General features: G+C 39.8%; 2 protein-coding genes across 4 annotated transcripts in view; one reads left to right on the top strand and one right to left on the bottom strand.

Annotated features, from left to right (window-relative positions):
• ada.S (adenosine deaminase S homeolog) overlaps positions 1-26,379 on the top strand; it is a 119,346-nt gene that overhangs the window by 52,893 nt on the left and 40,074 nt on the right. The gene's annotated exons all lie outside the window — the stretch shown is intronic.
• Positions 132-26,379, bottom strand: ada.2.S (adenosine deaminase, gene 2 S homeolog). Of its 2 annotated transcripts, XM_041577821.1 has the most exons (12): positions 26,221-26,379; positions 19,102-19,170; positions 17,587-17,648; positions 16,873-16,998; positions 15,902-16,045; positions 7,612-7,727; positions 5,928-6,052; positions 4,485-4,556; positions 2,472-2,573; positions 2,154-2,221; positions 1,411-1,540; positions 132-403 (listed from the first exon to the last, which is right to left on the bottom strand). In XM_041577821.1, exons 2-12 carry the CDS (start codon positions 19,135-19,137, stop codon positions 308-310), a joined length of 1,077 nt encoding a protein of 358 aa, XP_041433755.1. In that variant the 5' UTR covers positions 19,138-19,170; positions 26,221-26,379; the 3' UTR covers positions 132-307.

Genomic DNA, 26,379 nt, shown 5'->3' with positions numbered 1-26,379 from the left:
TTCTCGGAATGAATTTTACAAATGGCAGCATTTATATACAGTAACCATGGCTTTATGATTTGCTTACTGCTCCGTGTAGTACTGTCCTCTTAATCCGCAAAGATTACGGATTATGAAATGTTTAGATATTGTTTTGAAATGTTTTTTATTGAATTTTCAGGCTGGATACTCTTGTGTCGCAGTTACACGCAGTAGAATGCTGGTTGTAGGATTTTATCTTTTATTTTGTGTTCTGGATTTCTGTGTCGGGTACAAAAGGGATTTTGTGCACACAATTGAAGAGACCGATATAAGACATAGATATGAGTTACAGACTAGTCATCCCATAGGCAGTGTATAATCTCTCTAACAGCTCCTTCTTCTCCTCCTCTGGAAGGAAACAGGAACGGGCAGCATTAATGTTCTGCAAATACAGAAAGAGTTACAATTCATTTGATTAATATATTCTGCTCTCTATCACCCTTGTTATTAAGATGTTTCTGGGATTTCTATTCAGACCCCTCCTCATGTATCCCCCCTCCCAACTAACTTGCTGCCCTCGAATATCAGAAAAATCCTTAAAGGGCATGTAAAGGCAAAAAAATAAAATCCCATTTTTACTTTCTTTAATGACAAAGAAACCTATCTACAATATACTTTAATTAAAAAATGTGTACTGTTTTTATAAGAAACCTGACTGTATGCAGTGAAATTCTCCCTTCATTTACTGCTGTGGATAGGAATTGTTAGATGGTCCCTAACTGCTGAGCAGGGAAACAATCATACTTATGTACAGCAGGGGGAGCCCCCGCCTTACTTCCCAGCCGTGCAGAACTCAAGCAGCTTTGTTTATGACGATCCCTAAGCAGCCCAGATCACACTGAGCATGTGCACAGTCTTGGTCTTGCAAAGATGTATAACAAAGTTACAAGATGGTGACCCCCTGTGGCCAACTTTGAAAGCATAAATCATTTGTTTGATTAGGCTTGTGGTGCAGTAAGTTCATGTTTAAGTTTAGCATACAAAATACAGCATTTCTAACCTTATTCTATTTTACACTTTACTTCCCCTTTAAATCCTTATTCAGCAGCTCTCCAGTTTGCAATTTCAGCAGTCTGGTTGCTACGGTCCAAATTCCCCTAGCAACCATGCATTGATTTCAATAAGAGACAAGAATATGAATAAGAGAGGCCTGAATAGAAATATGAGAAATAAAATGTATCACTAACAATATATTCTAACAATATATTTGTAGCCTTACAGAGCATTGTTTTTTTTTTAGGTGGGGTCAGTAGTAATTAAAAGTAATTAAAAACTGGTGTACTGTGGGAGGTATACAGCATTCCTATACAGTGTTAGAGTGCCACTGGAGCTCTCTCTATACAGACAGGGAGATTAATGTTCCTATGATTTCCGTGAAAGTGCACTTACCGCACGCATAAAATCCTTTTCTGTAAATCCCATGAACTTTTGTGCAAGAACATAATCGTATTCAAGGGTCCTGCCGGTAGGGAGCGGTCCATCACTACTCAATGAGTAATTTGCTCTGTCTTTCTTAAATCTGAATTCAACAGAAGAAAATATATTTTAAAAATTAATGTTAAATATACTCCCAAACACACACACACCAAGGCTAGCCTACAGGGAGAATCACTCATGTATTATAAGGGATAATGTACCCCCTACTGTAAATGATAAGGATATTAGAAGTCACTGAGGGAGTCTGTGACCATATAAAGGCACAAGGCTGCAGGCTGAGTTATACAGGGAACTCTGAGTATCACTCATGTATTTTAAGGGATAATGTACCCCCTACTGTAAATGATAAGGATATTAGAAGTCACTGAGGGGTTGTTCTGTGACCATATAAAGGCACAAGGCTGCAGGCTGAGTTATACAGGGAACTCTGAGTATCACTCATGTATTATAAGGGATAATGTACCCCCTACTGTAAATGATAAGGATATTAGAAGTCACTGAGGGGTTATGTGACCATATAAAGGCACAAGGCTACAGGCTGAGTTATACAGGGAACTCTGAGTATCACTCATGTATTATAAGGGATAATGTACCCCCTACTGTAAATGATAAGGATATTAGAAGTCACTGAGGGGTTATGTGACCATATAAAGGCACAAGGCTGCAGGCTATGTTATGTAACATGTTGCACTCACTGGATTAAGGGATGTTTTGTGAAATCCGGGTCACAGGCTCCAGTTATGTAACTGCAATAGGGGCACATCTGGAATGAAATGCAACAAATAATAAATGTACACATTGCTGTTGGATTAGACACTCATCACAAAGGTTATGCTTTGTCCTATCTAAATCGCATGGACTTAAACAAACCAGGTACATTTTTATACATATTTGCGCTGATTCTGAGTCACCCAAAGCTCCAGGAGAGCCTTATATGTGTCTAAATTGTGCCTCAGATTTATAACAATATTTATTCTTCACTGTGAAGCCTGGGCATGAGGCACAACTCTTACCTCAAAATGCATGTCCTTGTCTAATAACCTCTTGTACAGGTCTGGGTCGTGTATGGTGTGGTAGCCGTGCCCAATTCTCTCCGCTTTCAGCATCTCTACAGCCTGAGCAGAAAAGTAAATAGACAAACCATGAAGGGTTCCACTTCTTATGGGGGGAGGTCCTTGTTTCTATGTCCCTTCCTTCTACGTCAAGTGTTTGGTCTTCTCTCTGAGCTCTGGAAACTGCTTTAGTAAAGGTTCACTATAACGACATTTCTACTTCCCCTTTGTTTTTGTCTAAAGGAAATACGAGGTTCATTTATTGTTCTTTCCCATGTGCTTTTGTTTAAATCACAGCGTCAAAGGGGAAGTAAAGTGTAAAATAGAATAAGGCTAGAAATGCTGTATTTTGTATACTAAACATAAACATGAACTTACTGCACCACAAGCCTAATCAAACAAATGATTTATGCTTTCAAAGTTGGCCACAGGGGGTCACCATCTTGTAACTTTGTTATACATCTTTGCAAGACCAAGACTGTGCACATGCTCAGTGTGGTCTGGGCTGCTTAGGGATCGTTATAAATGATCAAAACAGCACAAGTCAAATAATATCTGCCAGAAGCCGATACAACAAGACTGATTAATAATCAGAATATACAGACTGCACTGGGTCCTGTGTTGTCATGTAATCTTATGTGGATTTTATAGTTTTTGTATTGTTTAATACAAACTTTCTCCAACTCTGCAGAACCAGTGGCTGCAGCAAAATAATCCTCCAAATAGAATCCCAGTTTATCTGTTTAAATCTGGCTCCATGATCTTTGTCCCTGCAGCTGGAGTTGGAAACAGTAAACTGGATGTAAAGGCAAAAATAAAATCCAATACAAATCTCTACACAGTCGCCGACTGCTCTACAGGGAAACAAACAAAGCTGCTTGAGTTCTGCATGGCTGGGAAGTAAGGCGGGGGCTCCCCCTGCTGTTCATAAGTATGATTGTTTCCCTGCAGAGCAGTTAGGGACCGTCTAACAATTCCTATCCACAGCAGTAAATGAAGGGAGAATTTCACTGCATACAGTCAGGTTTCCTGGTACACATTTTTTAATTAAAGTATATTGGAGATAGGTTTCTTTTTCATTAAAGAAAGTAAAAATGGGATTTAATTTTTTTGCCTTTACATGCCCTTTAAAGCAGCGACCCAAGAAAGCGGCTGCTGTTGTTTTATGGACCCAGTATATCTTTATTGTGAAATACTTGGGTCAGCACACACTCCTTCAAGTTGTCCGGTGCACGCTCCAATAGTGGCCACAATCTACCAAATTCGATCAGATTTCAGAAATGGACAGCACCGTATCATGGGTAAAAAGCCTTTATTGTAACTTGGCTACGACCAGAGACACAGTTACGTTTCAAGCCACATCCTGGCTCTTTATCAAACCAGTTTGATAAAGAGCCAGGATGTGGCTTGAAACGTAACTGTGTCTCTGGTCGTAGCCAAGTTACAATAAAGGCTTTTTACCCATGATACGGTGCTGTCCATTTCTGAAACCAGTATATCTTTATTGCCACATTTGTGAAAACCTGATTCATGGTAAAGCTTTTTTTTCTTTCTTTTTTATACTTTTGTTTGCTTATTTATAGCGATGGGCGCAAATTTCCACGTTTCGCTGCCAGCAGATAAATTTGTGAAATTGCTGCGAAAATGTTTTTTTTTTTGACGCCAGTGACAATTAAAGGCGCCCATTCACTTTAATGCGCGTCAAATTGACTATGTTGTTGGAATTGTCGCCAGCGTCAAAAGAATTATGACAATGGTGTCAAAATTCGTGTTTTGCAAATTTTTTGCCGTTTCGGGAATTTCGCTGGAAATTTGCGAATTTATCGGCGAAGTGAAACTGGAGAAATTTGCCTATCACTAGCACTGGAAGTCCTGCTCTCTTCTGTATGCACAGTGTATCTTTGTTTAGATTGTGTGTGTGTGTGTGTGTGTGTGTGTGTGTGTGTGTATATATACTGTATATAACATTCATACCTCTTTGACCACTGAAGGTGGCCCGGCCTCGCCAGCATGTACAGTTCTGTGAATTCCACATCTTACAGCCTCCTGCAAGTCAACATTATCTCTGTTAAAATAGCTACACATATTAAAATATTTGGAATGTTGGTCTGTCTATGCATTACATACAGTAGGTCCCTGAAGGCACCTTAACAGTTCTAGATCACACAAGTGAGAAATCCTAAAGGGGTGGTTCACCTTTAAGTTAACTTTTAGCATGTTACAGAATGACTATTTCTGAGCAACTTTTCCATTAGTCTTCGTTTATTTGCATTAATAGTTTTTGAATTATTTTCCTACTTTCTGCTGACGGTTTCCAGCTTTCAAATGGGGGTCACTGACCCTATTTAAAAACAAATGCTCTGTAAGGCTACACATTTATGGCTACATTTTTTTTAAATTGGCTTTCTATTCAGGCCTCTCCTATTCAAAATCCAGCAACAAGGCATGGTTGCTAGGAGGATTTGGACCCTAGCAACCAGATTGCTGAAATTGCAAACTGGAGAGCTGCTGAATAAAAAGCAAAATAACTCCATAAATAATACAACATGAAACTCAATTGCAAATTGTCTCAGATTATCACTCTCTACATCAGGTGAACAAATCCAGGACTCAAATAGCATTTCTTGTGGTTTCTCAGACTCACATTGACTTTTATTTATCTTAATTATCTCAATCTTGACCAAAGGCAAATAGTGATTTTGTGTTTATAGAGGCCAATAAAAGACAGATTCCTTCATAGTATCCCAGAGCCAATTCTATGCACAATACCCCAGAACACACAACACAATAAATGCAGCATCAAATTCATGTAAAATATCTCCCAGAAAACCTTGAAGGATAAATGTAGTGCCAGTTTCATATATAATACTCCAGAACACACGGCAGGATGAATAAAGTGCCAGTTTCATACATCCCAGAACACATGGCAGGATAAATAAAGTGCCAATTTCATACATCCCAGAAAACATGGCAGGATGAATAAAGTGCCAGTTTCATGTAAAAAAAACTCCAGAGCACATGGCAGGATGAATAAAGTGCCAATTTCATATATAATACTCCAGAACACATGGCAGGATAGATAAAGTGCCAATTTCATACATCCCAGAACACATGGCAGGATGAATAAAGTGCCAAATGAGTATATAATGTCCCCAAAACCCATGGTCGTCTAAATATAATGCAAATTTCATGCAGCAAAACACTTAGTGGGATAAATGTAGTACCAGCTTCATATAGAATTCCTCCTTCCAGTTTGTTTAAAGTAGTTCATTGGTCTTGGTTTGGGGGGGCTTAACCTCACCAAGCCTCTATTAAAACCCACCCATGGACTTGGATAAATTTATTCCTTCAATCAAATGCTGAGATTTTGATCAGCTTTGACTTCTGTTCCATTTCAGAGCTTTGTTCTTTACTCACCTGGAAAGCTTTCAGGTGCCCTGGGAACGTCTCACCCTTCAAACCTTCGTCTCCCGCCAGATCGATTCCGACTACACCGTCTTTGTGATATTTCTTACACAGCTCCACCACGTCAACCGACCAACCTGCCAGAAACCCACCGACACTTACAGCAAATAAACAGAACAAAGGCATTTGCCTGTCTAGAGTTGGTATAAAGCATCATACCCTATGGAAATTAAGTGCCCAACGCCTGCCTTCTGTCTATACTAGCCACACCTCTTTTTACAAACCACACCTACTCTCTCCACCAGTGGCACCTCCCGCCCACTTCCTGTCCTGCCTCCACCCCACCCATGCCCCGCCCCGACTCCACCCACTCCTACCCACTTGCTTCCCCCTTCCTCTCCGGTAAAAGAGAGCGGCTGGGGAGGATGTTTTTTTAATTAGCTACAGAGGAAGCAGAAAGATGATGAACATTAATGTTATATTTATATAAATCTGTTCAGCTTCTTGATATCTGTATTATCACTTTGCCTTAAATACCCCACAGAAAGGAAATGTAAAGCCTAAAATTATTGTAAAATTGCTCAGAGTGCTCTTCTGGGAATGTACAATAATATTTTTTTGTAGTTTTCAAGATATTAATAGTTTTTACTCTAATATAATAACATTGAAACAACACCCGCATCACCCCTAGAATTTTCATCTGTTGCAGCTTTCCAAGTACTGGTAATTCAGGTATGTGACCTGTTATTCAGAATGCTCTGGGGCTTTCCGGATAACTGATCTCTCTGTAATTTGGATCTTCAAACCTTAAGTCTACTATAAAATAATTTAAATATTAAATAAATCCAATAGGCTGGTTTTGCTTCCAATAAGGATTAATTATATCTTAGTTAGGATCAAGTACAAGGTACTGCTTTATTATTACAAAGAAAAAGGAAATCATTTTTAAAATTTTGGATTGTTTAGATAAAATGGAGATGGCTTTTCTGTAATTTGGAGCTTTCTGTATAACTAGTCCCATATCTGGTATGCACAATCTTCTTAAATGAGCACAGGCAACATCTCAAGAATGTACATATATCCAGTATATATCTCTGTATTGCCCTGTGCATTGTACAAACAAGAGCAAAGAGTAGTGATGGGTGAATATATTTGCGCGAATTCGCAGAGAATAAATTCACAAAAATCTCGTGAAAATTAGCCACGAATTTCGCCGGAAATTCACAAATTTACCGGTGAAACGGGAGAAATTCACCCATCACTAGCAAAGAGAAATCTCTAGAGTATGAAAGGCTGGCTGAGGTTAATGAAATACGACAGACTCCAGGATTGGCGCCACGTTAGTCCAGGTTGGCACAACATTTGTATTGAGCTGTTCTTTAAGAGGGCGAATAATCTGTAATATCAGCCTGAAAGTACAACTAATGGAGCTGTAATCCTGTCGAAATAATCTACGATGGCTTCATTAAGTGCTCCTGTCATGGAGAATTAATTACTGTCGGCTCATTGGCTCTGTATGGTATGTCTGAGCTTGTTCCTGCTGAGTATTCTCACTTTCTTATCAAAGCTTTCTTTAAAGGCACATTAATAAAGGAACATAATGCAGAATACTGGGAGGAATGGGCAATGCAACTGTGGGAGAACTGGGAGGGACCACAAACAATGACAATGAAAATACAATTGATAAATGAATTACTTGGCATGTGGCGTAGGCAGCATAAAATTGATTTGACTTTGATGTTGAAATCCTTTTCTCCTTCCTTGAGTCCTTGGTTAACAAGTTCTACCACTTCATCTGGAGTGAGGTCACCTCTGGAAGAACAGATACATCATTTTAGGTTGCCTTGACTCCTTGTTAGTAGACATTAACACTAGTTAACTTTGTAACTAGTTGTGCCAGAGCCGGATTAAGACTAAACAGGGCCCTAGGCAAGGTAGTGCTTCTGGGGCCCCCCCATCTCGAACCACCTAAAGTTACAGTTACAAAAGAAGCACTGCTATACTAGCGCACCTTTATTATGACAGTTCTTTTAAAAGTTCAGTAGTAACACTGTTGGCAATCTGACAGAAGGTATTCCTTCTGTTCATTGTCTTAAGAATACACTCTGCATTAACCTATTTCTTCAGAAAAGACATCAATTGATTGTTGTTTATCCATTCCTATTCTTTAATAGAGTGCTACTCAAATAAAATAATAAGGTTGTAATAGACAAACCTACACAGCATTTACTTCTTCATACTCAAAGTCAGACCAAGGGTTAATTTATAAATTTAATTAGCTAACAAAAAGCAGCATGTCCAGTACTGAACACAAAAAGTATGCCCATAAAATAAATATGAAATACTGCCATTATTATTGCAGAAATAGCAGCAATATGATGAAAATATAGCCACAGTTACAAAAACACTTGAGCCACAGATAATAAGAAACATTGTAAAACAGGGTAAGCTTCCCAAATATAATAACCAATAATAAATTATTAGTTAGCTTTTAATGACTTTGTGAACTTAGATTAATGAATTCTAACAAGAATTATGTCAGGAATTGGGAATCAGTTGCATTAAAGACTTGTTCCACATTTGCATAAAAATTAATCTGCAGCCAGATGAGACAACTAGACTATTAGAAATGTTGCAGCTAATTGGGAAGACTAGAGTATTAGTATTAGAAGTGTTTTGCAGCCAGATGAAGAGATGAGAATATTAGAATTGTTTTGCAGCCAGATGAGAAGACTAGGGTAAAATAATTCTTTTGTAGCTAGATGAGAAGATTAGGATATTAGAATTGTTTTGCAGTCAGATGAGACTAGGATATTAGAATTATTCTGCAGTCGGATGAGAAGAGTAGAATATTAGAATTGTTTTGCAGCTAGATGAGACACTAGGGTATTAGAATTTTTCTGCAGCCAGATAAGAAGACTAGAGTATTAGACTTCTTTTGCAGTCAGATGAGAAGACTTGAGTATAAGAATTATTTTGCAGCCAGATGAGATGATTAGAGTTTTAGAATCATTTTCATTAGCTCTATGAACTCCTCTACTATGGAAGATGACGTAGTTGCTTACCCCTCAGTCTTACTCACCATACGTCTTTTATATGCTGCTCAAGAAATGGATCATTTTTAGCATGAAGCTCTGGTACTCACTGAAATCTCCCATTCTGTGGTGATCCAAATAGCTTATCAGTTCCCCTGAATGGTAGCCTAAGGAACTTTACAACACTGACAATCCAAGCAGATTTCTTTTCATGAGCTAGTTGTTCAAAGAAGAGCATGGTTTTGCAGTCAGGTGAGAAGACTAGGGTAAAATATTTCTTTTGTAGCGAGATGAAAAGATTAGGGTATTAGAATTAGACTTTGTGCACTTAGATTAATGAACTCTAAGAATTATGTCAGGAATTGGGAATCAGTTGCATTAAAGACTTGTTCCAAATTTGCATAAAAATTAATCTGCAGCCAGATGAGACAACTAGACTATTAGAAATGTTGCAGCTAATTGGGAAGACTAGAGTATTAGTATTAGAAGTCTTTTGCAGCCAGATGAAAAGATGAGAATATTAGAATTGTTTTGCAGTCAGATGAGAAGACGAGAATATTAGAATTGTTTTGCAGTCAGATGAGAAGACGAGAATATTAGAATTGTTTTGCAGACAGATTTCTTTTCATGAACTGGTTGTTCAAAAAAGAGCATGGTCTATTCATCATTATTTATTTTCCTTAGTTCTTTAGTCATATAACTTGTAATATCAGTATATGATTGTTTTACATACAAATACATATTTTGAACTAGATTTGTAAAACAATATTCACACACATTTTAAACAGGGTAAGTCTCCCCAATATAATAACAAATTATGATGTAGCTTTTAATGATTTAAAATAATTCTTACAGCCAGATGAGTAGACTAGGGTACATTTTTTTTGCAGCCATATCAGGTGAGTAGGGTTTTAGAAATATTTTGCAGCCATATGAGACAATGAATTAGAATTTCAACATTTAGAAATAAAGAAGCTGGTGAAGGGATTTCATGACTTGTGTACCAAGCCTTGTACTGTTTGCTGAGCAGCTAACAATTACAAATTAACTTTACGTACTTTTTGCTTAGCAAAAGAATCCACAATGTCATCAAAGTCAAGTTGTCTGACTAAAGCGGATTCCACAGCTAGCAAGAAAGGGCTGATAACCTTTCTTGGCCCATGGTAGTTCTTCTTTCATTTTTTATCCTTTTCAAACAGGAAAATGATCTTTCTCCACTGGCATTGGTTACAGACATGCATAAAAACATACGTAGCAAGGTTTCAGTATTTGGAAATGTTTTTTGCAAGTCCCTGGCAATTATATATTGCCTCATTGCCATTGGGCACACCATGGATTCCTGGGGTATCAATGCAGAAAATTGTAAAAATTCTTCTGTAAAACAGTCTTCGAGATCCTCTGGGTAGTTTTTTTGCAATTTGTCTGCCAGAGCTGCGTAAATCTGATATTGGCAAGTTTGTATTAAAAATATCAAAACGGTTATTCAAGCATTCATAGCACTGATTCCTTCTTTTAAGCTCTGCAATAAGAGAATCTGTTAATACATAGAATGTTTCAGTGATAAATTTGTTTCTTGCTGACATATGTTGGTTAACATCATCAAATGGTGATTCATCAGCAAATGTTTTGCGTTTTTTAAGCCGTTTTCCTTCTCCTGCATATGTATGGTCTCTAGTTAGCTTTTAGCTTCTAGTTCATATGTGTCAAATGAATCCCTAATTATTTGCACATATGCAATCAATGAGTTATAAAGTATGACTACTTCTGAAAGACAGATTTTGGTGTTTTGTAAAGTTTTACTAGTCGCATTTAGCCTTTCTAAGATGTTTCCCCACACCACAAGAAGAATGGCGGTTTCAAAGTGGTTGAGTTTTCCCAATAAGGACTTTGCCTCATGTTGGACTCTTACTTGGTGATCAGACGACTCTAATTCTCTGAGAGCATTTTTCACATACTGAAAACCGATTCTCAGTGCTTTAGTAGCATCAGAACGAGCAGCCCATCTTGTGCCAGACAGACCTTTTACAGAAAGATTTCCAGGAGCTTTGCAAAGCTCATTTTTAAGAATGTTCCATCGATGAGTGGATGAAGAAAAAAAACATAGATGCACTCCAATAGATTAAAAAATGTAGCTGCTTTAAGACAGGATTCTGCAGCACATGTTCCAACCAAATTCAGTGAATGTGCAGAACAAGGCACATAATATGCCAACTGATTGATTGCACGAATTCTAGCTTGCAATCCATTGTATCTGCCAGACATATTGCTAGCGTTATCGTAGCTTTGGCCTCTGCAATCCTGAATATTAATTTTCAATACAGCCAGGAATGACAACACAGTATTTTCAAGATGTTCTCCTGTATGAGAATAGATTGGAACAAACCCCAGTAACCGTTCCACAGGCCCATCTTTGTTAACATAACGTAGTACAATTGCTAGCTGATCAACATGACTGAGATCTGGTGTGGAATCTACAATTAAAGAAAAATATTTGGCAGTGTATAGCTCTTGCACTATTACTTGAGCAACTTTATTTCCCATTAACTCGATGAACTCCTCTACTATGGTAGATGACATGTAGTTGCTTACCCCTCTGCCTGACCCACCATACTTCTTTATATGCTGCTCAAGAAATGGGTCATATTTAGCAATAAGCTCTAGTATTCCCAGAAATGCCCCATTCTGTGGGGATCCAAATAGCTCATCAGTTCCCCTGAATGGTAAGCCACGTTCACCAAGGAACTTTACAACATCGACAACCCTTCTTAAAACTTCCCGCCAGTACTTCTGTTCATGAACTTCTTGTTCAATAAGAGCGCGGTCTATTCGGCATTCAGGGTTTGCCCTGTCTGTGAATATGAAAACACACTTGCGATGATCAGGTGAATTCTCATGCTCCCTTAATCTTGCAGCAGCATTTTTCCAGTCATTAAAGCCCGATGTTGCAAGGGCATGAGACAAACTACTATAAAGTTTACACGGCACACAGAATATAGTTCCTGTTGAGGGTGAGTAGATCATCCAATCACGAGTAATACATTCAGCATTATTTCTTTTCCGTATGAATAGTTCTTTAGTCAGATACCTTGTAATATCAGTATATGTTCTTTTAGATGCAGAGTAGTCCACATACTTATTTTGAATTTGATTCTTAGAAAAATATTCACGCAAATCTTCAGAAATGTTACTTCCCCACTCAGCAGGATCATTAGAGTAACTCTTAATGATATTTTTGATAGCATTTGAAGTTGTTGTAATTTCTGGTATAGCAGATATGGACTGCTGGGATTGGGAAACTGGGGCATAATCTCCAGTTTCTTCATAGTCCATGGTCAATGGGCTTTGCACCATAGTAGCTACTTCTGTATCTCTAGTGCTTTTGGTGATTATAGTACAAACAGCATGACTGGATGACTGGATGACGACTTCATCATCATCATTAGGATGTAATGCACGGCTTACTATAGTTTGATCAGTGTCAGCAACTTGACTTATGGAGCAACTTGTTCCTTGTTCATCAGGCTGAGGTGTATTAGAATCTACACGGCTTTTGCTGGATTTATGATGAGCAGAAGGAATTACTCCTTGCTCCAAATTGGAGATAGAGACAGCATATGTATTTGTAGCATTAGGATGCGCTGCAGTACTATCTATACTTGTGGTGAAACTTGTTCCTTGTTCATCACCATCAGGCTGAACAAGCTGATGCTTTGGTACTAAAAAAGATTGCATATACGTCTTTTGTTTTACTGTCTCTTTTTGCTCTTTATTTTTCTTTCTCCTTTTAGCAGCCCCTGAGGCATGCCTATACAGATTCTTCGACATACCTTCTATTGTCTTTTTACAACCCTGTTTATAACTGGAAACCCTAGACAACCCTTAGAATTCTTCTGCAGCCAGATGAGATGAGTATTAGAACTATTTTGCAGCCACCAACCAGATTAGACTAGAATATTAGAACTGTTTTGCAACCAGACGAGAAGACTAGAACTGTTTTTCAGCCAGACGAGGCTAGAATATTAAAACTGTTTTGCAACCAGACGAGAAGACTAGGTTATTAGAACTGTTTTGCAGCAACCAGCCAGATTAGGCTAGAATATTAGAACTGTTTTGCAGCCAGATGAGACTAGAATATTAGAACTGTTTTGCAGCCAGATGAGACTAGAATATTAGAACTGTTTTGCAACCAGACAAGAAAACTAGGGTATTAGAACTGTTTTGCAGCCACCAGCCAGATTAGGCTAGAACTAGAATATTAGAACTGTTTTGTAGCCAGATGAGACTAGAATATTAGAACTGTTTTGCAACCAGACAAGGAAACTAGGGTATTAGAACTGTTTTGCAGCCACCAGCCAGATTAGGCTAGAATATTAGAACTGTTTTGCAACCAGACTATGGTATTAGAACTGTTTTGCAGCCAGATGAGACTAGAATATTAGAACTGTTTTGCAACCAGACAAGAAAACTAGGGTATTAGAACTGTTTTGCAGCCACCAGCCAGATTAGGCTAGAACTAGAATATTAGAACTGTTTTGTAGCCAGATGAGACTAGAATATTAGAACTGTTTTGCAACCAGACAAGGAAACTAGGGTATTAGAACTGTTTTGCAGCCACCAGCCAGATTAGGCTAGAACTAGAATATTAGAACTGTTTTGTAGCCAGATGAGACTAGAATATTAGAACTGTTTTGCAACCAGACAAGGAAACTAGGGTATTAGAACTGTTTTGCAGCCACCAGCCAGATTAGGCTAGAATATTAGAACTGTTTTGCAACCAGACTATGGTATTAGAACTGTTTTGCAGCCAGATGAGACTAGAATATTCTACCCGTTTTGCAACCAAATGAGAAGACTAGAATATTATAAACTGTCTTGGAGCTAGATGAGGAGACTAGATGATTTTATACCAGAATAGAATTATTAATTTGCACTCAGCTCAGTTGTAGCTTTGGTTGGTCTTGCAACCTGCATGGCTGCCGGGTCCCCTCCCTCACTCCTTTCAGAGCCAGTCAGACAGTCCCACTTTCAGAGACCCTTCTCAAATTATTTTACACACCGATATTTTGTATTTTTGTTTTTTAAAAAAAAATTTCGTTTTTTTCTGTAGTTTTTAGTTTTTTTCTAGGTTTTTTTCTCAGTTCTGATTGCCCCCTCACTCACTGCAGAATCAGTTGAACAGTTCCACCACTGCCCCACAGACCCTTTTGAATTATTTTTAACCCCAGATCACACTGTTACTTCCAAATGGCTGCAGCACAGCCTGCCCCTCCTCCACCCCACAAGCCAGTCACAGCCCCACTCCCACAGACTCTTTACAAATTATTTTGCCCCCCAATTTTTTTTTGTATTTTTGTTTTGTAGTTTTTTTGGTGTTTTTTTGTAGTTTTTATTTTTTTTTAGTTTTTTTCTAGTTTTTTTTTCTCAGTTCTGTCTGCCCCCTCACTCACTGCAGAATCAGTTGAACAGTTCCACTGCCCCACAGACACTTTTGAAATATTTTGACCCCCAGATCACAGTCACACTGTTAGTTTCAAATTGCTGCAGCACAGCCTGCCCCCTCCTCCCCCTCACAAGCCAGTCACAGCCCCTTTACAAATTATTTTGCCCCCAAATTTTTTTTGTATTTTTGTTTTGTAGTTTTTTTTGGTGTTTTTTTGTAGTTTTTATTTTTTTTTGTTTTTTTCTAGGTTTTTTTTCTCAGTTCTGTCTCTGCCCCCTCACTCACTGCAGAATCAGTTGAACAGTTCCACTTTCAATTTCCCCCCTAGCGCCAGATGCCAGATGCCCAGCCCAAGATCACGTTCAAATGGCTAGAAATTAGAAAACAGCCTGCCAGCCTGGCCTAGTAACTGCCCCCTTCCTCTTCCCTCCCTCCCTCACAAGCCAAGCCAGCAGACAGTCGGACAGTCCCAGACCAGTAGTCTTCAAAAATATATTAGGCAAGCCGCAATTTAAAAAAAACAATTCGGGCTGCAGGCAGCCAGCAGGCACTGTTTGCTGCACAGGCAGACGGACCAGCAGATAAACAATTAGTTAGGCCGCAACCTGCAAGGATTTGTGGCAAATCAGTCACACAGTGTGTAAGAGAGCTCCTCCAGTCTAAACTTTTAGGCGCCAACTGAACGCTCACTGCGCACAACCGAGCTTTTATAATGTGCGCCATGATGTCAGCGCGCAGGCGCGCCGTGACGTCAGCGCGCAGGCGCGCCGTGACTTCAGCGCGCAGGCGCGCCGTGACGTCTGGGCGCAGGCGCGCCGTGACGGCAGCGCGCACGCCGAGATCAGCGGCGACAGACTGACAGGTGACTGACAACAGCACAACTGTGGGGGGCCCGGACCCGGAAGTTTTTAGAGGTATTTTTTTCCCGGCCCGGGCCCCCTAGAGCTAGGCGGGCCCTAGGCAGCCGCCTAGGGCGCCTAGTGGGTAATCCGGCCCTGAGTTGTGCTTCACTACACATGGCACATGAACAGGTCTGGACTAGGATTCAAAATAGGCCCTGGCATTTCAAGTACACAGAGGCCCAACCACCCAACTCAACAGTGACAGCCTATGACATCTTAAAGCCCTCTGGCTTTAGCCAGAACTCACAGATTGCCAGTCTGGGCCTGAACATGAGCATGAAAGTCAACCACAACATTGGACTAGACATGGATTATCTATGGATGGATCGTCTCTCCAATGCTCTTGTAGACCCCACACAAATTAAAGAACCAGCTTGATGTAGCTTGCAAGCCTTTGAAGTCATCAGCCTCCTTGCCACGCACAGACATTAGCTGTTCCAGAGTTTTATTCAATGTCCACCCCAAGACTTTTACAGAAACTTGTACCTCCATGCCCAGTATATTAATTAAATCAAGAAAACTTGCCCTCCACCATTCCCTTAGCAGTCATAGAAAGAGAAGGCCTCCCTAATAGATTTGAGTGCAAATGTGACTTTCTCGATGGCTTACTCTTCTTGTCCCCATGGAATAGGATCCACTTTGCAGTTTGCAAAAAGCTGAGGGCTGTATCGGACTTCACAGTAAATGACTCCTTGTTTGGCTTCCGTCTCAACAAATTCATATGCAATTCTTTTCACTGCTTCTCGGTCACCTCTATAGAGAAGAACACAAGGTTGGGTTTAGATGGTGACTAAAACATTAGAACATCCTGGTACTATAGTTTTTGAATTGAAACATGCCTGGGGTAGAATATTGAGATCACTATGTGTGCCTATTTGGTGCTTAATTATAGTGTGTTGTTATCATGCCCAAAGGGTCTAAAATTTCTGCATATTACCTAACTAACCAGTTATCAACAACTTCAAGCTAGTAAGGCTCAGATTGTATGAATATCTCAAATGGGAAATGATCTCAGGTAGGTATTCCAAATGATGCTGACTCTAGTTCATGTATTCATTGGTGGCCCAGGACTCACCATGTTCAAGAAAGTCTATGCATCAAACTACTCACCCCAGTATTAAGATGTTTTCTTGGTTAAGGTGCTCAGAATCCTATATCTCTTTGTACCCCCAGGCCAAAACTATCCCCTCCTAATTAGTATCTGATCAGTACTTGGTCAGATATTCATCAGAAAACTCCAATGTGTTACTTTCTAAATTTACAGTAGTTAAATTACCTATATGGATCTGCAGACCTCCACCAAACCTCATTTAGTGACTTTTTAGAATTAGGGTATCTAGGGTAGGGTACTAGGGTATTTAGGGTAGGGTACTAGGGTATTTAGGGTAGGATACTAGGGTATCCAATTGTGTAGTTGTTTGTCCCGCCATCATTGAGCATCTCAAGTGCTTTCTCCTTGGATAGGAGAGAAGACCTCATTACATTGTAAATTATAATCTGAGGAGTTTGAAAGAAGAAGACATGATGACCATAACCAGGATGGAAGGAGTAATTGGCACGCATTCTATAATGATACCAACACTACAGGGGGCATGAAGATCTCAAACTTGGAAAGAAACTCCGTCAGGCTTCCTGCTTGATTGCAAACAACCTTCTTCTTGAGATCTTCAATGCTTTCTATTCCTGGCAGATGCATTTGCTTTTTTCTAAAAAGAAACATTAGAAAGTTCTGAGTTATTTATTTATATATATATATATATATATATATATATATATATATATATATATATATATATATATATATATATATATATATATATATATATATAGTACAGACAGTCCAATTCTTATGCGAGCCAGAGGAACCAGGAGCAACTAGCACTATAGCTACAGGGCAATACCTGGGCCGAGGGTGTAGATTTATTGGAGCTTCAACTACTATCGTTTGAAGTCTTTCTTTCATTTTTATTACCCTTTTATCCTTTGTACAAGATAACGGCTTGTTTTTATCCCAGCCAATGTTAAGGTAACAATCTTTGCCTCTTATAGTTCTAAAATCATTTCATACACAGGCCAACCGCGTATGCTCTCCACCTAATGAACAGATGGAGAATGTACGAAGGGCTACACATGGTGCTCATGCCAAGAGAGCTAATGATGGAGTTGTTGGGAGTGGAGTTGGTGCACCATATATAATGTATAATATATGAATTCCTTGCACCTGATTTAGCCCTAGTGCTAGGGATCAACCTATTTCAAAAGCCACATTACTCAGATATTGGAAATAAACATACTTGGCAAAGTAGAAAACGGTTTCTGGCCTTATGGCAGCATCAAGGTGAATGTGGAGCTGCACCTGGAAATAAGAAAATAATACGACGACGTTAAAAGCTAATGAGGAACCTGGAAATATTCCATCTGCTTAACGAAAGTAATGCTAATCAACACCTATCCTATATCTCCCAGCATTCCTAAAATGGTCTTCTATACCCACCACCCCCGTTCTGGGAAGCACAAACCCATTAGAGGTTCACAAAGCTTGAGTGTCCCACCTAAATACATGGTAAGCAATCAAGAATGGATTTCCTGCATTCCTATTCCTTCCCCTGTTTTGCTAACGAATTAATCAAATCTAATGTTCATAATCACAAAGCAGATGCAATACAGATACATGGCGAGACAAGGCACCCGCAATCACAGTTGTAGGAGATGGAGGGCACCATGTAACTGTAAATGTAGCCCCAATTGAATCAAGGGGACTGCTTTGGTTTCAGTTAGGGCCATGGGAATTAAAATAGAAGGTCTTGGGTCTCATTTACTGTTTGGGAATGTAATACTATGTATAATATCAAATTAGCATGTATTAAACTGCCATTAAACAGCAAGTCTTTGCACCCAGAAACCATACTATTGTTCTGCTTAATATTTGGGGTACAAGAAGCAATACTCTACAGCACAGAATGAACCCTGTATTTAACACTTGTAAATGACCATAAAGTGTAGATTTTCTTTTATCGTGTTGACTTCCCTGTATTGATTTATTAATTGATATTAATGTTCTGAGCCAAATCATTTGATTTCAGTAGTGCAGGAGAGATGGGCAAAGGTAGGCTTGGAGAAAAAACAATATTTCCTATTAATCAGGGTGCGTTCAAATAGAACATTTTATTACTAAACATAAGCATTGCAGGGTATGTATGCTTAGTACAGGGAATACCTATGCTGCCATAGTTTTATGGGATCTCTCTGTACAGACTATGAGCAAACTTAGGGGGCTGTTCCTGCTGAATTGTGCTTAGTGCAGGGGAATACCTATACTGCTGGTGGTCCCCAAATAACAAATGCTCTGTAAGGCTACACATTTATTGTTATTGCTTTCTATTCAGGCCTCTCCTATTCATATTCCAGTCTCTGATTTAAAACAGTGCATGGTTGCTAGGGGGATTTGGATCCTAGCAATCAGATGGCTAAGATTGCAAACCGGAGACCTGCTGAATAAAAAGCTAAATAACTCAAAAACAACAAATAACAAAAAATGAAAACCAGTTGAAAATTGTCTCAGACTATCCCTCTCTACATCATATTAAAAGTTAATTTAAAGGTGAACAACCCCTTTGATTCCTATCATACAGAACAATAAAACATTGGCTAATACACACACAACTTTGCTGCCTGTCATTCTGGATAATGAACACTGTTATGTAGATAATGTGAGAATATATAGTACATTTATAGGCTTTGTATAGGATTTCCATAAATATTAAGGCAAGTAGCAGCTAGTATCTCACGCACAGGCTCCGCTTACGTACCTTGGGCTTGTTGAAGGGGCTGCTTATTGTCTCCATGGTTCTACTCCGGCTCAATCCGACTTGGTGCTTCTATAGAGAACAAACGGTGTTATTGCACCTTGAACCCTGAGTGCTACAGTAATTCTCTTTTTAAGGGCCTTTGTGTTTAGGGAGGAGCTCATAGCCGTGTGCTGCTTCCGGCTACAATAACCATATTTACACTTTCATATCTGGTGCCAAAAGAGACTTGTAGCAACTGGTTTTATAAATCTCTTGTGTGTCCTTCTGTTCTAAAACTGATATTTCTATGAAAAGGGGAAGTTAACCAAAAAAGTAAAAAACATTTAGGGGGTAAATTTAGATCTGTCAACCCTCCAGGATAAAGGACATGGGTATTTTTATACCCACAGTTATTTGCCATAGATTTTACATTCCAAGTTTCCACGTTGTGCTGTGAGTAATATGGAAACATGCTGTGCGGCAACTTGAGAGTCAACTTACTTACAACTTACAATATCCACCAGCACTCAAGACAAAATTTCGGAAGTTACTATCTGGCCTGCCATCACCCTTAATTATAAATTTATCTCCCTTAAAATACCACTAAACATAGTGGTGCCTATAGTAACAGTGGATAATAGTCTCTGGGAAGGGAGTGTGACTGTGGGATAGCAGGTATAGTAGGGAGAGATGGTGTCTATAATAACAGTGGATAATAGTCTCTGGGAAGGGAGTGTGACTGTGGGATAGCAGGTATAGTAGGGAGAGATGGTGTCTATAGTAACAGTGGGATAATAGTCTCTGGGAAGGGAGTGTGACTGTGGGATAGCAGGTATAGTAGGGAGAGATGGTGTCTATAGTAACAGTGGGATAATAGTCTCTGGGAAGGGAGTGTGACTGTGGGATAGCAGGTATAGTAGGGAGAGATGGTGTCTATAGTAACAGTGGATAATAGTCTCTGGGAAGGGAGTGTGACTGTGGGATAGCAGGTATAGTAGGGAGAGATGGTGCCTATAGTAACAGTGGATAATAGTCTCTGGGAAGGGAGTGTGACTGTGGGATAGCAGGTATAGTAGGGAGAGATGTGCCTATAGTAACAGTGGGATAATAGTCTCTGGGAAGGGAGTGTGACTGTGGGATAGCAGGTATAGTAGGGAGAGATGGTGCCTATAGTAACAGTGGATAATAGTCTCTGGGAAGGGGGTGTGACTGTGGGATAGCAGGTATAGTAGGGAGAGATGGTGCCTATAGTAACAGTGGATAATAGTCTCTGGGAAGGGGGTGTGACTGTGGGATAGCAGGTATAGTAGGGAGAGATGGTGCCTATAGTAACAGTGGATAATAGTCTCTGGGAAGGGAGTGTGACTGTGGGATAGCAGGTATAGTAGGGAGAGATGGTGCCTATAGTAACAGTGGATAATAGTCTCTGGGAAGGGAGTGTGACTGTGGGATAGCAGGTATAGTAGGGAGAGATGGTGCCTATAGTAACAGTGGATAATAGTCTCTGGGAAGGGAGTGTGACTGTGGGATAGCAGGTATAGTAGGGAGAGATGGTGCCTATAGTAACAGTGGATAATAGTCTCTGGGAAGGGGGTGTGACTTTGGGATAGCAGGTATAGTAGGGAGAGATGGTGCCTATAGTAACAGTGGATAATAGTCTCTGGGAAGGGGGTGTGACTGTGGGATAGCAGGTATAGTAGGGAGAGATGGTGCCTATATTAACAGTGGATAATAGTCTCTGGGAAGGGAGTGTGACTGTGGGATAGCAGGTATAGTAGGGAGAGATGGTGTCTATAGTAACAGTGGATAATATTCTCTGGGAAGGGAGTGTGACTGTGGGATAGCAGGTATAGTAGGGAGAGATGGTGCCTATATTAACAGTGGATAATAGTCTCTGGGAAGGGAGTGTGACTGTGGGATAGCAGGTATAGTAGGGAGAGATGGTGTCTATAGTAACAGTGGATAATATTCTCTGGGAAGGGAGTGTGACTGTGGGATAGCAGGTATAGTAAGGAGAGATGGTTTCTATAGTAACAGTGGATAATAGTCTCTGGGAAGGGAGTTTGACTGTCGGATAGCAGGTATAGTAGGGAGAGATGGTGCCTATAGTAACAGTGGGATAATAGTCTCTGGGAAGGGAGTGTGACTGTGAGATAGCAGGTATAGTAGGGAGAGATGGTGCCTATAGTAACAGTGGATAATAGTCTCTGGGAAGGGAGTGTGACTGTGGGATAGCAGGTATAGTAGGGAGAGATGGTGCCTATAGTAACAGTGGATAATAGTCTCTGGGAAGGGAGTGTGACTGTGGGATAGCACATAAACATAAACAAGGTGTCACTGTTGTTTCAACAACCACAACATTACCAGGAACCTACAACTTCAGTATTTTGCTCATATGAGTAGAGCCTCATCCTTGATCAAAGCTTTCTTCTAGATATATTTCCTTATTCAACATCAGTAACGTGTAGTTGTAACTTTATCATACCTTTTATTGAAAATTGCAGAATTGGGGATATTGCCTTGTGTCATCGCAGATTTTACCAGCCACTGGGTGGCGCTGTGTTTTAGCTTTTGCCCCTACTCCCTACACTGCTCATGACTTTCTGCTAATGAAGGAATAGGATTAAGGGAGACACTTTGCATATGTAGTTCTTCCAGTGTCCATTAGTTTGTTTGTATTTGCTTGGATGATCACTGGTAAGGAATATAACAGGCGCGTGCCAAGAGGGAATGTCATCAATGTGCAATCTGTAACCAATAAACAACAGCTGCTCTTTAGCAACAATCGGGGTTGGATGTGTTGCACAATGTTTTTTAAATTAATAATATTCTATGACTTGAAGAACTAGCTGAGTGTTTTAGGGGCTTCATGGGCGGATTTGGATTTGGCTTGGGAAAGCTGAAGGGTTTAGGGAAGTTTATCAGAGCACATAGTCACATTACTGGGGGCAGCTGGGAAGTTGACAATATGTCAGATTTCAAAATTGGCTATAAAAAAAATCTTTTTGCTCTTTTGAGAAATGGAGTTCAGTGCAGAATTCTGTTGGAGCAGCACTATTAACTGATGATTCTTGAAAAAGACGACCGTATCCCTTTAAAGGATAAGTAAACCTTAAAAATAAGTGAATGTAAAGTTCACGAGGGTGCTATTCTCAGCGATTTTGCAATGTACATTAATTATTTTATTTTTTTTAATTCTAAGATATTAAGGGATACGTGTACTGTTAATATGAATGAATTTTGTTACAACAGCGCCACCTGCTGGTCAGTTTCTGACCAGTCTGACCAGCAAGTAGTCAAGGAAGTTGTCAGGAGAAAGAAAGAGGCTGCTCTGAAGTTCTTCTGCTTAGGGAAGATGTGTAAATGGTTTCTATGTTTTTTCTTAATCAGTAAGGCCCCATCTAGAATATGCCGTACAGTTTTGGTCTCCATCACTCAAACAGGACATTATTGTATTAGAGAGGGTACAGAGAAGGGCAACTAAGCTGGTAAAGGGAAAATCTTAGCTATGAGGAAAGACTGGCCAAATTGGGGATGTTCACTCTGGAGAAGAGGCGCTTAAGGGGTGATATGATAATTATGTATAAATATATAAGGGGATCATATAAGTCACGTGATTTTCCTCCCCACCCCTAATTTGCATATGCAAATTCAGATTTGGTTCGGCAGGACAGAAGGATTCGACCGAATCTGAGTCCTGCGGAAATAGGCCGAATCCTGGATTCTGTGCATTTCTAGTTCAGATTCAGTTCAGTATTTGGCCTAATCCAAATAGTGGATTCGGTGCAATTAGAGTTGACACCAGTCCGGTTTTTGAAGGGTTGTCCGGGTCAAAACTGCCTGCCTAGTTTTCCAAATTAGGAAAACCGGGCATGATTTCCCATGATTGACGTTGAAATTGGTGATCATAGCTCCGCCCCTGATGTCATTGCCCACCCCTTCTGTGTCACAGACCCGCCCCCATTGTGTCATAGCTCCGCCCCCTGCCTGGAGTTCCACGTGGCAACCCTAGGTGTATCCCTAATTTTTTTTTCATTATTTGATTTCAAATGCAGTTTATGGGAGCTGGCCTACCTGTAATTCAGAGCTTTCTGGATAACAGATCTCTTACTAGTTTTGGAAAAGGATGGACCCAGACACTCCTGTAGAGACCAGATGTCCAAAGATTGGGGTAAATATTTTCTACGTGAATAATCTCAAATGTCAAATATTGTTTGTGCGGCTGCTATGAATAGTAACGTGGGAATTAGCCAATGAGTCCAGTTGATTTAACCCTACCTCTACCAGCTACATAATGAGCAGGATGAATAAAAACCTTCTAGGCATTTCCTGTAAATATTGCAGCACCTTTGTGTTTTCTTTACAGCAATTTTTTTAAATATAAGTAAAAGATATGGCAGCCCCTAGTCCATTGTCTTTGTGACGTCAGCTTGGGTGAACATTAGGAACAATTGCTATTGGCTGATGGAATAATATACTCCATAAGGGCCACAATATTTCGCTTCTTCCTGTAGTGATTTTCTTTTTTTTCTTAAATGGGATGTTTTATTATGGAAAATAGTTTTTATTCTGCTGTGGGCCATGTTTGTCAGTCTTATCTGGGACACTGTAAAGATACCATAGGCCAGTGTAGAAAACTGACCTTTCAGCACATTTACAGTGAGGCCAAAGGTTGTAGATTACGGTTTAATGATCTAATAATGACGCCGGCACTCACAGGCTTAACATTTACACTGTCCTGCTGAATTGTGCTTAGTGAAGGGGAAAACTTCTGGGAATAGTCTTATCTGTATGTAATTGCTGCTGATATCAGTTTCTGCCTGGCTGTTTATATTCTCTGCATTGCTGTTTCCGACTTCTTAATCAATGTACAGGCTATGAGCAAACTTAAGGGGCTGTTCCTGCTGAATTGTGCTTAGTACAGGGAATACCTATGCTGCCATAGTTTTATGGGATCTCTCTGTACAGACTATGAGCAAACTTAGGGACTGTTCCTGCTGAATTGTGCTTAGTACAGGGGAATACCTATGCTGCCATAGTTTTATGGGATCTCTCTGTACAGACTATGAGCAAACTTAGGGGGCTGTTCCTGCTGAATTGTGCTTAGTACTATAGAGGAATACCTATGCTGCCATAGTTTTATGGGATCTCTCTGTACAGACTACGAGCAAACTTAGGGGACTGTTCCTGCTGAATTGTGCTTAGTACAGGGAATACCTATGCTTCCATAGTTTTATGGGGTCTCTCTGTACAGACTATGAGCAAACTTAGGGGTTGTTCCTGCTGAATTGTGCTTAGTACAGGGAATACCTATGCTGCCATAGTTTTATGGATCTCTCTGTACAGACTATGAGCAAATATAGAGGCTGTTCCTGCTGAATTGTGCTTAGTACAGGGCAATACCTATGCTGCCATAGTTTTATGGGATCTCGGTAGAGGCTATGAATAATTAATTGTTTTCCTATGTAAAATACTTTTCTCTCCCTTTGCGATATTTCTCCACTTTCTTCTCTGTCCGCCCTTCTTTATCTCCTTCCTCCTTGTTCCTCCTTTTCCTCTTGATCATTTATTATTCAGCAGGTTTTTTTTAACAGGTGTGTCTTACAATTTTATGACAAAGAAGCATTACAGAACAACCCAGCAGAACTAGGGTGCCTTGCTTGTAGAAGCTGACTATCTAAAGCTATGGGAAACATTAGACACATAAGGCTGTTGAAAAGAATTTGTGATGATTCTTCTTTTTTTTGTATAGACATTTCATGATTTAGGGGGTGTCAGACAAGATTCTTTAATCCTTTATAAGCTATAAGCACATTGTATACATTCCATTTCTTATTGCAGTATAGATTATATTTGAGATCTCTTCTTGTTCCCTTTTGCTCTTACTTTTATACTTTTTGTAAGCTCTCTTCTTCCTAACAACTCTCCAGTGCAAAATGTAATTTGTGCTCTGACAGCAGTGTAAGGGAACCTGGCTCGGACTTGGCTGGCAGACTACCAGAGGGTCTTGTGGTGGGCCCTGACGCTAGTTAGCCTCAGCCAACTCCTTCTTATTCCAATAGGCGCATGTAAAGTAAATTGAAGGGGAACTAAAGGCGAAAATAGAATAAGGCTAGAAATGCTGTATTTTATACTAAACATAAACATGAACTTACTGCACCACAAGCCTAATCAAACAAATGATTTATGCTTTCAAAGTTGGCCACAGGGGGTCACCATCTTGTAACTTTGTTATACATCTTTGCAAGACCAAGACTGTGCACATGCTCAGTGTGGTCTGGGCTGCTTAGGGATCGTCATAAATGATCAAAACAGCACAAGTCAAATAATATCTGCCAGAAGCCGATACAACAAGACTGATTAATAATCAGAATATACAGACTGCACTGGGTCCTGTGTTGTCATGTAATCTAATGTGGATTTTATAGTTTTTGTATTGTTTAATACAAACTTTCTCCAACTCTGCAGAACCAGTGGCTGCAGCAAAATAATCCTCCAAATAGAATCCCAGTTTAAATCTGGCTCCATGATCTTTGTCCCTGCAGCTGGAGTTCGAAACAGTAAAGGGGATGTAAAGGCAAAAATAAAATCCAATACAAATGTCTACACAGTCGCCGACTGCTCTACAGGGAAACATACAAAGCTGCTTGAGTTCTGCATGGCTGGGAAGTAAGGCGGGGGCTCCCCCTGCTGTACATAAGTATGATTGTTTCCCTGCAGAGCAGTTAGGGACCGTCTGACAATTCCTATCCACAGCAGTAAATGAAGGGAGAATTTCACTGCATACAGTCAGGTTTCTTATAAAAACGGTACCAATTTTTTTAATTGAAATAAATTGGAAATAGGTTTTTTATTAAAGAAAGTAATTTCTTACTTTTTTTTGCCTTTACACACCCTTTAAAGGGCCCTTATCTGACCGCCCTAAATATAGGGTCACACAAGACTCCCAGAAAACAAGTCTGACTTTCCTGATCTAGAAGAAACCCCTTATGTCTCACTCTGCACATTCAGTCTGTAGAAGAGGCATGGCATGTAACCGAGTATTTAGGCATTTCAGAGTATATACTTTTGAAATAGCTTCTGTAAAATGAGTTCCTATCCAGAAAACCCAAGGGCCCATGCATTTCTACAGATACATACCTGTACATAAGACTGGTAAGAATATATAATTGCAAAGATGGTCAATGCATCCCGTTCACAGGACAGTCATAGCCACTAAGGAATTTGGAAGCAAGTTTCTGTGCAACAACAGCCATCCGAGACTTCAATTATGCATTCCATCCTCAATCCCCAACGAAA

This window comes from Xenopus laevis, chromosome 9_10S (assembly GCF_017654675.1).
Source record: "Xenopus laevis strain J_2021 chromosome 9_10S, Xenopus_laevis_v10.1, whole genome shotgun sequence".
Lineage (NCBI taxonomy): Eukaryota > Metazoa > Chordata > Amphibia > Anura > Pipidae > Xenopus > Xenopus laevis.
This window is presented reverse-complemented; position numbering and strand designations above follow the sequence as displayed.